This window comes from Lingula anatina, chromosome 1, assembly GCF_051362555.1.
Source record: "Lingula anatina isolate TDL-2025a chromosome 1, LinAna3.0, whole genome shotgun sequence".
Classification (NCBI taxonomy): Eukaryota; Metazoa; Brachiopoda; class Lingulata; order Lingulida; family Lingulidae; genus Lingula; species Lingula anatina.
Window position 1 is genome coordinate 68,474,264 of NC_141767.1, and position 18,213 is coordinate 68,492,476.

Sequence of the window (18,213 nt, forward strand, 5' to 3'; positions counted from 1 at the left end):
ACAGATTTTAACTGATATAACATATTTGAATCTACAGACGGAGTTGATTTATGCTTTGTAACATAAAGTCAAGAGTATTTAGCAGACTTAACTGCGATCTCTACGTTTAAAACCAAAACAGGCTTCTACACTAGGATAATTCTGAAAATAAAACTACTCAAACCAAAAAAGATGGTGGAGGTTAGTAACACATTAGATGTACTCATCATTTTACTCCCAAATGCAGTTCTATTCGTAGAAAACAATATAGAAACAAAATATCCTAAGAGTTTTAATAATCCCAATACGAAATAAGAGGTAGCAAGGCAATATAACAGCTTACAATACACCAATAAAGGAAACTGATGCCGTCTTCAAAGTTAGAGGCATTGGAATGTTTGTCTGAAGTTACCTGACCTCAGCAACAGATTTATCTGCAGCATACACCACAGATGTCAGGCCTGGGTTGCCGCTCTTGGAGGTTTCACACGATACTAATGCTGAGCAACCTGAAGTCTTTATCTTAACTGTAGCCTACATACTGTATGCCTTCAATAAATATCTTTACTGTTTACTGTCAAGACTCGCTCAAAGTTTCTGTCTTCTTCTGCCTGATTTTTGAAAATGAATTTTGATCCCCCATTTATATATGTCGTTGTAATTTCAAAAGAATTCCTTTCCTTGCAAACAAAATTAAAAGTAGGTCTAACGAATGTTGGGTGCGTTATCCATCAATATTTGGTTTAAATGTTTACCTTAGCTCATGTGGTTATTTATAATTATTCAAAATTACGATGCTTCCAAACTTTTTTGGTGAGTGTACATATAGACACAGTTCAAGATTTAGAAATCCGGTAAAGTTTTGTTTCATGGAGTATTTCGTGACAATAATTATCAGAACCCTTTCAAAACTAGTCCAATCAAGTCAAATAGCTTATAAGTATTAAAACTAGGATTATTATGACATACCGATCCATTTCGGATAGAAATATTGGTTAAGTCTGTACAACGCGGACACTGAGCTTGTAGGATCTGGCCAGCCGTTATAATATACCACTGTTCCCCCGGCCAAAAACGCCGTCCACCACCCAAGTGCCCCTACACTTATGATGCTATGATTACATCGTGAAAGAACCGCCATATGAACCTCAACGGGTTTGTCGTCGATAACAGCTGCGTGTGGGTGCTGAACAATGAATCCTGCAGTTTTACTACTGTCAGAAACAACGATATACACTATGTTCCTATCACGATATTGCCCGTCGTAAAAACTCATTGCCTTCTTAAAGTAACTTTCATCTGCGTTGGCGTCCCCATGGGGAAGGGGGTTTACTGATTTTCTCTCTCCTCTACGGACGTGGATCCCAACAAACAAGACAGAGTCCTTAACACGGTCCCATCCAAAACTTCTGGCGGCTTTAACAAGTAAGTCGTCGGCCTGGTGCACGATAGACTCCTTAAATTCAAACTCTGCTTTGATTCGCTCTTGACATTTATCAAAGTATAACCATGAGTGAAAAAACCCAACGAGCGTGATGTCTACCCTGGGCAGTGACAGTAATTTCTTATCGAAAGAGCAGCACCTTGGGGATTGCTTAACAGTTTTAAAACTGCTTATATTGACTTTTTTAAAAGCACCAGGATCGGGGGCGGAAAGATCAAACATCGAGCCCAGTAGCTCATTAAACCGGTAAGACACAATCAAGGTTCTGTCGAGTTCGGAGGCAATGCACATTGCAGCGGCATATTCAAACATGAGATTTCCGTGACGGCCAAGCCCTGTGGCGTGGAGGTAACAGACTTCATCCGGGCCTTTTTCCACCTGTGGTGTTGGAGCTGGGGGTGCAACAAAGAGCTCAGCGGGCTCTTCCAGTGATTCGGTTCTGTTTTCTGACAAGTAGTAATACATACACACCCACCCCCCAAAAAAGGCGGCTGCACAGAAAACAACGAACAGTAAGAGCGTTCTCAAGCATCTTGAATTACTTCGCCGTGCACCGGGCAATCGCCAAGATGGCTGCATGCTAGCGGATGTACTCGTTTGGAAAATTCCCTGGAGTGAAAAAAATGTAATCTAATAGATTTTCCCCGTAACGTTACAATAATCTTTAAATAAGACACACTTGCATTGCTACCCATCAGATAACTGTTAACAATATCAAATCGACACTAAATTTCCAGAGACAGACGATCGTTACTTACCGTTTAACCTCGACCAGTTTGAGAACTGTTATCTTAGCCTTTGCCTTTCGTTGTCTGACAATGCTAGTACAGAACCACAGTCATTTATTATTTGTGGAATATGGGTGACACAGTTTCTCAAAAGGGTATGTCTTGGTTGCACTCTTGGTTATGCTCTAGTGACGTAGCTTACGTTCTTAATATTTTATTAACATCTTCTGAATGCTTATATGAACTCTGTTGCATATCGGTTGGTCTTCAAAGCAGAGAAGACTTTAATCTCACATCTGTATTAAAACAAAAATTTATTTGCTTGATACCATGAGATAATACACTGAAGAAAGAAAAATAGCATGGAATATATATATCACATAGTCGTGAATACACATAAATGCTCAATTTTGACCTCTGTATACCCTTCTAATACGGATTAATATTTCTAAAAAAATGCAGTGATGTTTTATAGATGAAAACATACTGTAGCACCAATAAACATGTACAAATAATTTGACTAGCAAAGATGTGGCACCATATATTAGTTTATGAACAAAATACTAAATTGATTTAAAATAACATAAAATTAATGTTTTAACCAACTGCGTTCATACATATACAATGTATCAAATAAGAAAAGGGCGAGAATACTTTAAAGATACCAATTCCTGAACCCATATCTAGTCATGTGGAAGCTGCCCAATTGAACAAAAAATGGATGTGAGAAAATGCGCTTGACTTTGCCGAACCCTTGCAAAGAGTGTTTACTGAATGGTGATTACAACACACGTTACAATTAAACTCGCCTATCGCACAACAGTCTTGTTATATTCGCATGGCACAAGTATTTTGACAAAGAAACGTGCTCCATCTTAATAAAAGTAAAAATCAATAAATTGGAAACTGGGAGACTTGCTATTGTAATAACCACCTTTGTGAATTTACCAAAGCGGAACTGCTTTATTAAACATCGTGTTGAACAAGACGTAACGTGATCTATGACCTATGATCGGCGGCATATCTAGGGTGTTGCAGCTTGAGCAAGATGCCCTGAGCGACATCAAAAGAGGGCGCCGCTGTGAGCGGTTTATTTGCTCTATGCAATCCCAGTATTCATGTGGGGACATCTGTTACTTAAAATATTTTTAAAATTGAATTGTATTTTTGAGCCCATCATGTGGTAAAGTTACTTTTATGGATGTTTAGATAGGGGTGAAATTTTATTATTTGTTATAGGCATATTTTTCCTAAAAACGCCCCTGTTAATGTCAAAGCAAAGAGCAGCCAAGCTATTAGTGTTTACACCATCGGTTACGGTAATATACCTGCCTATCCCAATGCATAAACATTAGTAATAAAGTATATAATGCGATGACAAATGCAAATGGTAAATTGCAAAGATGACTGTGTTCACAATAAATATGCTGTTGGCCCTTACATAATGACGATTGGAAAAAATGTGAACGTGTTGTAGAGCTTTGGTACGCAGCATGATGTCAGAGCCATGTGTATATGAAGAAGTCACTGTTGCATAAAGAGTTCAAATGATAAACATTATAAATATTGCGCTAAATCCTGGCTACATGAACACTCTTTATGCATTATTTAAACAATTTATATAAACTCAGACAGTGCCATGCTCTTCCTGGTCTAGAAAACGTGGTTACCGTCTTATTTTATTGAGGCTAAGGGGGGCACACAAACAATTTTTGTACATAAAAATCTGAGAATTTTTGAGGTGATCACTATTATGTAAATCAAGGGTAGCATTTTCCAAGAAAACTGGGTTTCCACTGTAAGTTGTATTTCATGAATAATCCATAGACTTTTTGAGAGGTTAGGTTTCTATCACTGGGAAGACTGTCCAGTTTTGAATTACTGAGGATGTCGGAGCCACTCAACTTTGAAGAGCAACTTCCTGGTGAAGGTCAAGCTTCTGCATGAGTCATGAAAATCCTTTTGGCACTTTCCCTATATCCGCCATCACGTGAGTGAAAAGAGGACGCTGCTGTATTGAAACCAAGTTATAGGTGAGACTGTTCAGCCCGTCCATATGAAAACGTCTCGTCCCCGTTCTAAGCAGACGTGTTCTGAAATTATACAACGCATTTTATACGTTATATCCGACTATCTAATGCCTAAATAGCTTCCATCACGTCTACCAGTTTCTGCTTTTTTTCACAGACAATTTATATGTTCATCCATGTTCTAAAAAAGACAATGACCTAAAAAGGTTAAATAAGTCTAAAAACAACGTGCCTCATATCCACTGAGTAAACTCGGCTTTATGCCCCGTCACCATCCATATCTAATGATCATTACACAGTAGCTTCCCTCCGTTACAACATAGTACACGAAATTCGCATACTGGGGATTGTGTTTCATGCAAGTCACTTTGCCAAATGGCAAAATGTTTCTCCATCCCCAATTAGCAAATTAATCTTACCAATATAAACTGCCATTTCACAACGTAAAAAATGTCTTTCTAAAAATGGTACACAGCCTCATCTCAACTTAACAATATTTATGATATGTTTAACATTTAACATAAATACCAATTATTTGGTGTGCCGCTGATTCGTTTAAACAAATATATAAATCACGTCAACTTCACATGCCATCGTCTGCAAAGTGGAATTGACTTAATTAGTAGATACCTCTTTCTCCAGTCAACTGGTTTTCTTTTGACGTGCCGGATCATCTTGTAGCGTGCTATGGCGGTAGGAGGGCGGGTTATTTTTAAACCAACATGCATAATTCTGCAAATAGAAGTCAACAGTATGAACACATAGCTCCCCTGAAAACCACAGGAAAAGAACGTAGACAAACAGTATTAAACATTTTAGTATGCCAGTCTGTATTGTTTTTTGGTAACACATGTTGTCAATCTGCTGGACAAAAAATGAAATAGTACGTTATCACAAACTAGCTTCTTATTGACGTTGCGGAAACCGAACCCTTTTCAGAGCGGAAATTGTTCTACTTGAAAAAATATTCTGCGACTAGCAAAAGCAAAAAAAAAAAAAAAAAAAAAAATAGGTTGTCAAGTGTCTCAAAAAAAAAAAAAAAAAAAAAAAAAAACAAGATATACTTCATAGTCACACGTTTCAACTATCACCCTGTGAGGTAAACTATCTGCTTTATTGATTATTACTGCAAATTTACTCAAATCTGTTAGAAAATCAAATAGGAAACTGTTCCATTGTCAGGCAACATGTTTATCTAAGATGAAAGTTGACACTGCCGGCAACAACAGAAGCGCTATACCAAAACATGTAACTCGGTTCTATTGTAAACACTACACGTTTCTTGTTGACGTCAAGGTAAATGTGGGCTCTCATCAGATAAACAAGCCTGTCTCAATATTGTTTGGAACGCAGTTGAGTTATGTTTTCACAAAATTCATTGAACAAAATACCAGAAGGCTTACAAAAATTGCGATTATTCTTAGCCTAAGGTAAAAGATCTGAAATTCGAAACTGCTCTTATCGTACAGACTTGACATTTAATATGGAATATTTCAGTTTAAAAGATATGCCTAGGGATAAAACGTATGTTTTTTTAAATCTTTTATCTCACATCAGATACGTACATAGAACAACGTGTAGTCAGGTGTGTCAGTAATTAATATTGACTAACTAGTCTTTTTAAAACCCTCTTGCATTACGTAATATCTAACTTTCATTGGGTGGTACTCTTTGGGCTGGTCCTAGTGTGACTATGAGAGAGCATAGCTCTGTAAAAAAGAAAACAGACAATTCCAGTCAGATTATTGCGCTCACAAAGAACGTTCGGTACTGTTATACAGAGACACATGTAACCCCGGACTAGTGGACCTACGCAGAGGCCACGTCTACCACCAGAAAACGGGACTAATTGCTGCTACAATCAACAAACACAACCAGTTACCTTCAAAAGAGGGGCAAATTGTCACCCAAAAGCGTATTTTAAGTACCTTTGTAATCCCCTGACTGACTTCAGCTCTTCATTTTACCAGAAACTTCTTAGGAGGCCACTTAGGAGGCTATGAACAACATGATATCGTGGTCTATTTCTACAATCAGTTGGGAACGGAATCAACGGTTTCGAACACAACATCATGTGGCTGTATCCGTTCAGATTGAGGTCAGATTTCATCTGTGGAATTTATATTGGTGTCAAAACACCAATGGAAGTCATCCGTGGATACTGAAACCATGTCAAATAGAGGAATATTCTGGAAACCGTATACCTGCCATTTGTTCGAGGGCTCCTCACAAACAATTTTATTTTACCAGATGAAAATGCTCGTCCAAACAGAGCACTTGTATTCGCAGATTATTTGCAGAAGCAGTGGATTAAGCAGCTACAGGAACTATCAAGATCGCCAGATTTGACCCTATAAACAAACTGTGGATAGTCATTACTTGCCTACTGGTTCTACAACAAGCCTGAACCAAATTGGACAAGCTTTGACCTATGCCTGGAATATTTTTCCAGATCAAACTCTAAGAAACCTGTCAGAAGTAATGTCTCGCCGCTAGAGAGCCCTGGTAGCAACCAGATGAGGCCAGACGCACAACTGACCTTTGCTGTGCCTAGACACCGACATCAGAGTCCTTTGTGGGGCCTACGATTCTTTCACAAAGGGTAATTTAGAATATATGATCTTTTAATGGTTGCTGTATGGCATAAAATCTGCCATACAAATGAAGAGATAATATTAAGTCTTTTAAACACAATTCGAAGCCTTGTTATCAATTATCAGTCAGAAAAATAGGAAAAATAAAAGAAAAATGATTTCAAAAAATCCACATTAAACGTCAAGTCTGTATATTGTCTTCTGGGTGGAAAGTCATTATTAAAACCAGAATGGAGCTGATATATTACAATCCCGTATTAACAAGAGAGGCGTTAGGTTTTGCGGCATTTTCAGGTTTGAAGCGGACTATTTTAAAGACAAAATAATATATATATGAGCAGTTCTGTGCAGCCAATATTTCAAACTGACCGGTAAGCCATGTCGTCGTCCTCTGCCCCCCATCCCCAGTACAGGTTAGAGTAGCCGTTCACCCGCTGGAAGTGTTCAACACGCATATTCAGCACTCCGCCTACCAGCTCCTCGTACGCCAGTCTGGAACAGAAGGAAAATATCTCATTATTGGTACGTGTCCCAGAGAGCCTGTTTCAAAGCAAATTAAAGATATCGTTAAAAGGAACGTTAGGACAAAGATGTGCCGGTGTAGTCAGCTAGGAACTGAAGTCCATTTCCCATTACTTTGTACAGGTGACATTCGTCCCATGTATTAACCCCAATACTCCGACTATCCTCGACTTATAATAATCATATAGGACTCCGGACTTCCATTCCTAGCACTACCAATCCTGTCAAACAGGGTATTGACAATCAAGCGTGTTCTTGATGTCTGGGTTGTATGTACACTGATTAAAATAAACTGGCACTTATCCATTCTGCAAGATAAATATGTCGTGTACAGTGGAAAATGTTTACAATTATCTACATGGATTGCATTTGACAAATGATTAGCATGGCTTTCACTAAGCCACGCATCTATATTTCATTCTCATCTGCAGACATACTGTAGCATCAGACTGAATGAGTTAATTTACGGATTAATTTTTCATAATCACAGTTCGCTTTTCCATAGCTGCCAAATACAAGTGAAAACATTCGTAAGTCAATATTTCGATTGATTTTGTTTCTCAGCCTTGTATTAACTTTGCTGTATATCCTGGTTCAACTGTCATCTTCCACTTACTTGTATCCCATTTCATCTATAGCCACAGACATGTGTCGGGGCATCACAGGGCAGGAGTACATATTCCGGTCGTCCTCGGGGACCAAATCCACGTCATGGAACACAAAACACTGGAAATTGTACATCTTCAGGCCCTCCACAAACGCGAGGTTCATGAGCCGGGCTTTGTTAAATGTGTCGTTTCCTGTCTGTTAAAAACAATGGGAAAAGCAATACATCAGGGCGTCCACTTAAGAAAAGGAATCTTTAAACAGCCAAGTAATTTCCTGCGATAAAAATAGAGCTATAAAGAAAATTGACGTTTTAGACAGCGGTGCTAACATTCAGTGAAGGGTGTGTGACTTCATTAAAATCTTTTTTTCCCTCATACAATTGAATTTGATGCACAACAAAACCCAGAATATCAAGGTTGCAGTACAAAGTTTGTTTGAGTCTATTAAAGTTACTTAAAACTTGAAAAATTGGCTCAAAGTTTAAAAAGCGTAACCAATTCTCATTAAGACCCATGACATGCCTACAAAGTGGGCTCCCCTACAGCTTAATCAATATAAACATTTTTAATGTTAACATCTACCTGAAATCTTACTCAACAAAACATTTTATTTCTAACGTGCCTGTTCAACGACTATAACTCTGTAATCAAGCTGCTGTCTCTGGAGGACTGGATGGAGGTGGGACAAAAGGACGATCAGATGTTCCAGTCGATCTCTGTACGGAATGATAACCGCCACACGGTGGCGCGCCACACAGTCACGTGGTCGCCACGCCCCTCCCGGTAGCACCTCTGGGTTCTGCCTCACAATTTCATTCATACTGAGATTGGCATTGTGCGTTACATCCACCCTTGTAGCACCAACTGAAAAAGAAAAAGATACAATTTATTATTGGTGTGGCAACACATTTAGATTAACCTCAGAGAATGCGTTATCATATTTTAGAAGCTTAAAGGCTGAAATGAAGTAATGTTAACGAACACAGAATAAGCCCTACATTTCAAACAGAAAATAAAAATAGGCATTTTATGTCAAAACACAAATCCTCACTTAGTTCATATGAGGTTTATCTTGGTAATGTGAAGGACAGATTGAAAACAATGATATTCTAATATAAAGAAAAATAATAGGCACTAGCACGAAGGCAAATCCTTTTGGATTATTTCAAATTATGGTACATTTGATTCAGTGGCCAAACGATGTGCGCTAATGCAGTAATTTCATTATTGAACTTAAGAGCTTCTGAAGAAAAACTGTTTTCCATTATGCTAATGCTTCTAATAGACCAGAGTCGTGTCTGGGCCTAGGATATCGTCCTGGGAACAAATGATACCGTAAATGCCAATTCACAGTAAATTGTTGAGATATGGAATTGACACACGATCAATAACTCGGAAATATTTGGGTTTTCTCCTCCATTTATTATCTTCTATAGGAGAGTTTACAATTCGGAGTTAACATTCAAAAACTCTCATTTTGTAACTTGCACTTCACTTATAAAAATTTTTAAAAAATTATTTGAGTCTTGGTTCAATTAACGAAAGTTTTGTCTAAATATCGGCGACATGCACTATCTTAACATATATTAAGATGAGATATTGATGAAATGTGGCGTCACATAAATCTGTTTAATACAAATATACCGCCAGGGGATGGAATAGCGATTGAATGAAAAAGTACAAGTTGGTATTGATTAAGAAGAAACTTGCGTCCCGAGCGTCTGAAGCAAAACTAATTAAATTGTTTGGATCGCACCCCAAATAGCAAGGAACATATAATCAGACACTTTTTACTTGATTAAACAAGTAATTTGCACATAATGTCCTTTTCAGGCAAAGTCTGTCTCTTTTCTTCAAGCAAATTCAATATATTGAAAAAATTCCTGTATCTGTGATCACAATCATTTTACACTGTTCCAATATCTCACTATAAGAACTAGCATATGGCATTCGTGAATATTACTTCGTGTATATTACGAAAAAAAGACAACAGAATTTCAGTTTCAATTACTAGTGCTTTTAGATCATCAAAAACTCTAAACCTGCAGTATTTCGACTACACTACATTAAATCTATTGTAAGACACGATATAATATGCCCGTATCAGACAACCTGTTCACAGTAAATGGTGATATTACAGGTTTCCAGGACACAGGTAATCCTACTGACACTATTACACCATCCACATTACGATTAGCGGTAAGTTCAGTAAACGCGCGTTTTGAGGCAAATCCATTTCTGTGAGATTGAAGTATGGATTACTTGCGGGTTTGCCGAAAAGGAATTTATTGTCTAGTCATGCGATTGTGATTTGCTGACGTAAAACTCTTAGAAAAAAAAATATGGCATAAAATACTATTGAATAGGTGATTTTTGTGCGAAAAAAATATTGATCAACACCATGTAAAAAACCATGATCACCAAACATTTTTGTTCTTACCTAAGCAATATAAATAAATAAATGAATATGTAAATTAATGAAAATCTATCAATTCATAATTTGTTGATCGGATGGATTTCATTTCCACGCTAACTTATCAACAATAACAAGAATTGAAATGAAGCAATAAATTAATTATATTAATGAAAACCTGAAATTCAACCCCCGGTTAACTAGCCGCGTGCATTTTTCTTAATCCTCTCTCTAACATACCCACGTTAATGTGGCTATAAAACATGGATTCCATGTCATTCTTCATAATTCAGTTCCTGATAATATCAACCAACGCTTGTTATCCGCCCGTGAAAATTTCCACTGAGAACCGGAAGGAAAGTAATATTGTTAGGAATTCAATACCCCCTGCGGAACCTACCCTACTCCCGCAGCACGAGCAAATTTTCAAACATCGATCTCTGAAAATGAAAAGATAAGAAGCATCGAGGACCTCGAGGGACTTTTTAACGGGAGTAGTTGGGGAGTTATTCCGACGGCAAGAACTCTCAAATTGAAAAAAAAAGAAGTACAGATGTAACAGACTACGCAAAAAGAAAAAAATCTTGCTATAATGCATCAAATACAACAAAGAGCCCAAAGCAAATGAAATCAACCTTGAATATCCTGTATGTAAGAAACGCAACACGTCATCATAACGTGGTGTAAGAACAACCCTTTACTGCTTTACTGTAAGTAAAGTGCGGAATATGCCTTATTACAACATGCTTCCGAACTACAGTCCTACTCTACCCCCATCCCCTCCTGTTGAAAAAGATCCTCGACCTTCTAAATGTTTCTTATCGGACATCGCTAATCCTTCATAAGTCTTTTCTCACGCATGCTTTATGTGCGTGGTGAGAGGGATGTGGGTTTGGGGTTGGCATGTTGATATCATCATGTTTAATGAGTAGACGCAAAGTCAGTCGTGCTTTTGTTTTCTCTCATAACGAGGAATAGACAAAGGACCCGCACCCGCAGTTCTTAGAAAATTAAGAATGAGGTTACATGTACAAGTAGCTGATGTGTTTTTGTGCAATAAAATATGCAAATAAAAATATAAAATGCTTGAAATTTATCACTTGGGTGAAATATATATATATATATATATATATATATATATATATATATATATATATATATATATATATATATGTGTGTGTGTGTGTGCGTGCGTGCGTGCGTGCGTGTGTGTGTGCGTGCGTGCGTGCGTGTCGTAACGGCCTCATTGTGATTTCACATTTACCGGTTAACATAGATGTCATACCACTACATTCGTTGCATGCGTTGTTTAGGGGCGCTAAGAAAAAATGTACTCCCACAAGTGTATGTGTGTGTGTGTGTTTGTGTATGTGTGTGTGTGTGTGTGTGTGTGTGTGAGAGAGAGAGAGAGAGAGAAATGTGTTACTAACTCAAAGATACAGAGATGTGTCACTAACATAAGCAAAGCATAGCTAGGAGTCACTTACCCAAGTTAGGGGGAACTGACGGGCAATACTCCAATGAATGCTTATACTTCACATCGTGTCGAACTTGTGGCCACGTCACAGAATGGTTCAAATTTAGGTCTGGTTGTAATGAATTGTTTTCATCACTGTTATTTAAAAAATTGGTTCTGAAACCAGCAGCATTGGCAGTTCTATTAAAATGACTTCCCCTAAATAGTAGCTGAAATAAGGAGAATTTATCGTTTTCTTTGGTGGTGTTAATATTCTTGATATCGTTAAGTAAATCAATATTGCCAGATGGGCCTAAATCTTGGATGTTGGCCGATTTATTTGCTATTGTCATGGCGTCGGCGATAACAGTGTCGTTTGGCATAACATTGGAGATACCGCGGTTTAAGCCAGAAGAAGCCTCCTCTATCATGGCGGCTATTTTGTGAGCGTTAACCTCATTCTGCAAAATTTTTCGGTTTACGTCAATGGAAGGAATACTTTTATCTAATAGGAGGGCTCGCATACTGCGGTCCATCTCCCTGAGTTCAGCTTGTATAGATCTCCAGTCCCTCATCTTTCTCTGTTGATCGATGTACTTAGTGTTGTGAACTAGCATTACTTGTGATAAAGCCAAGATGAAAAATACCAGCAGCAAAATAATCAGTAATAATGGCGGGCAAGGCCATTCGCAGTCGTTTTGTGAACGCACAGCCCGCTTCTTCTTCCTCGGCGGCATTCTGTATTGCTCTGGTAAAAATCAACCTCCAACTTTCAACCTTAGAATCAACAACATCCTCTTTTCCTCTTTGTCCTGTCATTTTCGTACCATTTCATACTATATGGCAACCCTCAAAGTGTTGTCAGTACACGCAGGAAGCCAGCAGACGATATTTGTTCGCTGTTCCTGCTATGCAGCCACACTGAAGTAGATCCACATCGATTAAATAATCACCGTTTCTTATTTAGCAGGTCTACCTCTTGACCCCAACTGTGAAATATATGAAGCTATACAGTTTACCGTGGCGACCAGCGTTCTTTTAAACGCGACAAACTAGCGATGATCAGATCAACTGGCCATCAACATTTCACCTGAAATCCTTCAGCGGGGTCACGTTGGTTGAAATCTTCTACACAGTGCACATAAAAGCCTGTATACATGTATATAGCCATGCGATGGGTTACCCACCAACCTTAAGCGCGTTACTGCTGCATCTAATTATACATGGGAAAGGTCATGTCTCGGTGCTGTGCCCTCTTCACGGAATGCCGCGGTATCCGCGTGGATAATCCGTTTCCGAGATACTACGTTATGATTTGGGTTTCTAGCGATCGCACACAGAAACAGATCTACTCACATTGATTGTCTACGTAAGCATCGTCACTACACTTTGTATTGATTTAAAGACGCAGACAAACCTGGGAAATACTCTTCATCATGCGAAAAGCCAATTTGCTTGTGCTATCCCTGTATGTTACGTGTGCCAGGGAATTCCCTACGAGACCATCAGCTGGACAAATCGTCCTGGACTCTGATCCTCCTGAGGTTCTGAATTATTGATTTCATTGACCTGTTTTGCATATCGCTTTCTGTGATATTTAATTTGATTTTTTAATATATATATTCAACCCAAACCCATATGTATTGTATACGTCCTCAGAGAAGTTGTATATAAGCTCAAAGATGGGGCTTCGCGAGAAACAAAAAACCTCCAAAATGCGCGAAGGGAGGGAATTCGGGTCGCGATGGGCCTTAATTAATCTTATATTTATTTTAACTGATAGCTAGACTGTCTCTGTCTAAGCAAATAATCAGTTCTATCTATCTATCCTGTTTTTCCTTCAAGTCCGTTTATCGCACTAATCCAAGCATCTTGATATCAGTGATTAACCGATACACCATCCCTTTTTAGGGGAAATTAAAATGGAATACACCTGGGTACCCGTTTTGAATGTATCGAAATAAATGAGTTCTGGTGAGGGGCTGATATGAATTCTCTCTTTGTAAACGCATTAAAACGGAAACAAGTAATGTGTTAAACCAAATTTTGTATACCCGTTCAAAGTTTCTGTTGATTACCGATCCATGCTGATAACGGGTCTTTTTTGGTTTATTTATAAGGTGCCACGACTAAAAATACACTCCTAATTGCTCACTCAGAATCGACCATATAATTCCATAGTGAAAGGTGAAGAGAAGATAAATAGAATAATCCATGTGCCACGGGCTCTTTATGTTTGAAAACGTTAGATAGGCCTATACGTGTATCACTGCGTCGCTTACCCTCTAATGCCTTGATTCTGAATAACATGCCCACTTGGAGTATTGTAATGCACAATTAAGTTAAAGGTACTCTGGGAGGAATTTATCCGCCAAAATGAATTTTCTTCTGGGAAAATCAATTTTTCCAACTCACGAATCATTGTTTGACCCGTTGTTCAGCACTTGGATTCGATTTTAATTCCAGTTTAAATTTAATGATTCATTTCTAAATAGCCTGGCTAGTCAATTTGAAACCCATTTCTTCCTGTATATTTCACAAGTATCTATCGGCGCCAGGTACTTCTATATGAGGAGCATTAATATGAATTGGGAATGACTAGTAGTTTTGCATAATAGAAGTATAGAAAATACGACTGGGAAATTTTTAACGCGGCCATGTAGAGAATACCTTTCATGCCACACGTTTATATACACATCAAACACTCTGTATTAAGAACCATTCCATCAGTGAAGTGTTACTTGCCAGTGATATCAATTCGGATGAAAGTTTTGAGATTACTTAAGATTAGGAAGACAAAATATTAGCTTAGACAAGAATCACCAATTTCCATGTCTGCTATAATATGCGCGTTACTAAAATCGGCACGTCACAGATTTCTTCTATTGATAACTGCCAAGTTAAACTACGTTCAGAATTATTTCCAAGAGGACACCAATATTTTTTATTGAAAGTTCAACAAGGTTTAATTTTGATGAAAAACTTTTCAATGTAGCACCGACTGACAACCAGATATCTGGCGGAACATTAAAATCATCCTCATGCCACCCCCTCATTTTTACTCTCCCAGCACGGTTATTTCTACATTCATTTTTATTATTTAAATACGTTTTGAAATAAAGCTTTGGTGAACATCAAAATCTATTGCATTTCGTTCCTGTTAACCACCAGATGTACTCGAACCTACATTGACAGTTCGATTGGGATGGCAAATAAATAGTATTTTCTTCCGTTATATCATTAATGGTCTCGTATGTGGAAGGCCAATGGGATTTTGATCTAAAACAAAATTCGAACGTCAAAAGATAGTTGTGGTTGTTAATGTGGAAATTCCAAGGCTGTATCAAAAATTTGGTGACAAATAGACGATTTATTGATAATGCGCAAGTCAAATGCATCCGAGTATATATTTTACTTTGAAAATCAACTTAAACAGCGTTTTCCCCTCCCAATTTCATTTTAAAGGCTTCAACAGAACAAATTAATTTACTTTTCTGTTGAAAATATCACATCAACCACCCGATCTGCCGTCATGCAATCTGATTTAATGCAAAAACGTTTAAAGTTTTAATAAAGCCACTTTTTCATTAGGAAATTCTGGAATAGATTGTTTGGAATGGATGGAAAGCGATGAGTATCAAGAATGCCAGGTGGTTCGGATACGAATTACTGTATTTCCAAATCGCAAAGGAAAAAGGGGGATGTTTTTTTGTTTCTTAGTATTAAAAAAAACATAAGCACAATGGGCACTTTTATTTCCTCCTGAACCACACTAATAAAAATATATTATTAAATATAAAGTAAAAAACTAAAAGTGAGACTAAATATTCGAAAGAAAGTGTTCAGTGAATCAAACTTACAGACTGAAGCCTAAAGAATATTACACCATCTAACATAATAAGAAATAGAATGAAATTCAATAATTGCATCTCTGTCTAACATAAAAACATAACATCCAATTTTCAAATTATTATCTGGATTGACAAAAACAGTCATTATAAATGCCTCAAATGCCCTGGCATCTGGCATAAACAATATTTGAAAATATGAGTCAGTAATATTCATAATGGACTAAAATAAAGGCAACACATTAGACAAACCATCTTATCTTGGAAATAGTTTGCTCACTTTTTTCTCATCACAAAGAACACATCAATGCCAATATTCATAAATACCAGTCTAACAATAGCTGCATAAAAATCATATTAAGTACTGTAAACAGCAGAATATGCTTAGATTAAACACTGGTAATACTCTTTAAGAACAGACAATGTGTGATATCTAATTATTATTTTGATAGTAACAAACTCATTTTTGTACCTCTAACAGATAATGCAAACTATTATCTCAATGCCCAGTCTGTCCATTCAAGGTCTGCTTAGAACAAAGATCCAGGTTTCTGTTTCCTCGTCTGCTTATACCGTCTACCAGAGGCCAGAGCTAGGTGCAAATATACTTGGGAGTACAGAAACATAGACACAATTATAACCAAAGCAACATCCGTGAATACCTATTGAATAAAATCTCTGTGGCCCTGGTAGAGGTTGGTCTGCTTACAGATAATATAAGGTTTTCTGCAGCTCAAGTTTGGGGGCCTTTGTCTCGATGTTGTATTCACCATACAGGAAAGCCAGCTTATGTGCATAGTAGCAGGGGCTAGGAACACTGACTGTGCCCTGTGGATAAATGAAACGATTTGCACTGAATTTTTTTTATTTCAGGTAAATGGTATCTGTGCTTGGGATATGTGCAACCAATATTGCTTCTAACACGAGTGCTGACAATACATTGGAGGTCTTTTGTATAATACTTTGTAAAAAGTTGAATGCTTCTTGTAACGATGTATTGTAAGATTCTATGTGATAACAGTGATTCAGATTGATATCTTAAGTTTCAACTTTAAAGCAACTAGGATAATATCAGAACTCTCCATGGGTATAATAATAAAGCTAGTACTCACTGCCAGGTTGTAATACAGGTGAGTTAGCTTGTAGGTGACCCCCTGCATCTGCCTGGGTGTCATCCCCGTGGTGTCATAGATGACATAGTAGTGGGTGGGGGACACTGTCACGTCTCTTCTGGACTGACTCACAAGGTAGAAATCATAGCTAAACCATGAAATAAAAATAGACAAATATAGCATTAAAATTTGAGTTCTAAACTAAAACTCATGAGAAAAGAGTAACCATTAAAAAATACTGCAACCAAGCATATTTATGCACACACTCTGTATTTTTACTACACATGGCAAGAAGTTTGAAGCAGATGATGCTGTACGTACGTATTGTCTATCTGGTCCACCGGTCTGGTCATCCCACTGTCCACCACTGTCCCTGGGGGTGGGTTCTCTCGGGTCTGAACTGTGTAAAATCTGCTACAAATTCTCTTCTGAACAATCACTTCAGCTATGGCAGGTCTGAAAGTATTGATCACAAAGGATGTTCATAAGATGTTGATGATTATCTTGGTGGTACTAAAGGGGTAACTGCAACTTTTTAAGTGAAGGCTATTGTCATTACATGAACCACTATCAGTTTGCAAACAACTGAAAATTTAGGTATATCATAAATGATGATTATTTATCACAAGCTGTTTTTTTTACCGTTAGCTGAGATTTATTATAGGGTCTTGACTTCTATATCGCCTAGCAGCCAGTGAGTAACAATATCTACTCACATCAGTCGAAAGAGGGCCTCCGACAGAGATGCCTGTAAGCTAACGGTGAAAAAAAATTTCAGTTTATGTTAAATAATTATCATTTATGATCCAATACCAAGCTAATAAACACGCTGATTTATAAGCAAATATTGTTTAGCTATCACCACTTTAAATGCATGCTTTTTCAGCTTTTCGTACTCTATCAATCAATACAGGTGTGGGTAGAAATCCCAGCAAGGTGTACCTGTACTCTACTGGGGAGTAGTTAGCAGCTGTTCTGATAGCTGCTTTTATCTGAGGTAGTTCATGGTCTTTGACTATTTGAATCTGGCCATCACCAACTCCATCACGGAAGATAAGGATAGGGTCAGGCAGAAATTTATTCTCCATTAGGAATTCTTTCAATGCACCTGAAAGTAGAAATAATAAATAACCAAGCACTGTAAATGTGTGACATTACAAACTAACAGAAATTATTAGAAATTATGTAAAAAAAAAAAAAAAGAAAAAATAAGAAAAACTTACATGCACTGTACAAATGAAAAGCCATACAGTGCATGTTTCTCTGAACATGTTAGATATCAAAATATACATACGTTCAACAATAGGCTGCAGGGTGTCAAACAACTCTGTTCCTCTGTGCAGCTGATCCACTGATGCAGAGAAATAGCGAGTGAAGTTGGCATTAAGAGAGCATGTGACAGCGCCAACAGACTTAGCATTAAGCACTTCCTAAAATATTATTTATATACTTATAAATATACTTTTAAAGTGATTTGCT

The 18,213-nt window shown here is 37.6% G+C and overlaps 3 protein-coding genes across 3 annotated transcripts; all 3 read right to left on the bottom strand.

The window, feature by feature from the left end:
* Positions 1 to 197: 197 nt before the first annotated feature.
* On the bottom strand, positions 198 to 2,526 carry LOC106158428 (galactoside alpha-(1,2)-fucosyltransferase 1). The gene is made up of 2 exons (XM_013534380.2): positions 2,182 to 2,526; positions 198 to 2,032 (listed from the first exon to the last, which is right to left on the bottom strand). Exon 2 carries the CDS (start codon positions 2,000 to 2,002, stop codon positions 938 to 940), a length of 1,065 nt encoding a protein of 354 aa, XP_013389834.2. The 5' UTR covers positions 2,003 to 2,032; positions 2,182 to 2,526; the 3' UTR covers positions 198 to 937.
* Positions 2,527 to 3,791: 1,265 nt separating this feature from the next.
* Positions 3,792 to 13,158, bottom strand: LOC106158478 (beta-1,4-N-acetylgalactosaminyltransferase bre-4). Its single transcript, XM_013534490.2, has 6 exons — positions 11,806 to 13,158; positions 8,528 to 8,769; positions 7,914 to 8,101; positions 7,145 to 7,267; positions 4,812 to 4,913; positions 3,792 to 4,244 (listed from the first exon to the last, which is right to left on the bottom strand). The coding sequence occupies exons 1-6, from the start codon at positions 12,509 to 12,511 to the stop codon at positions 4,100 to 4,102; spliced, it is 1,506 nt and encodes a 501-aa protein (XP_013389944.2). The 5' UTR covers positions 12,512 to 13,158; the 3' UTR covers positions 3,792 to 4,099.
* A 2,354-nt stretch (positions 13,159 to 15,512) lies between these two features.
* LOC106173929 (piwi-like protein 1) lies at positions 15,513 to 18,154 on the bottom strand. The gene is made up of 6 exons (XM_087001337.1): positions 18,029 to 18,154; positions 17,677 to 17,842; positions 17,451 to 17,489; positions 17,056 to 17,190; positions 16,735 to 16,882; positions 15,513 to 16,450 (listed from the first exon to the last, which is right to left on the bottom strand). The coding sequence occupies exons 2-6, from the start codon at positions 17,820 to 17,822 to the stop codon at positions 16,328 to 16,330; spliced, it is 591 nt and encodes a 196-aa protein (XP_086857463.1). The 5' UTR covers positions 17,823 to 17,842; positions 18,029 to 18,154; the 3' UTR covers positions 15,513 to 16,327.
* Between the last annotated feature and the right edge of the window lie 59 nt (positions 18,155 to 18,213).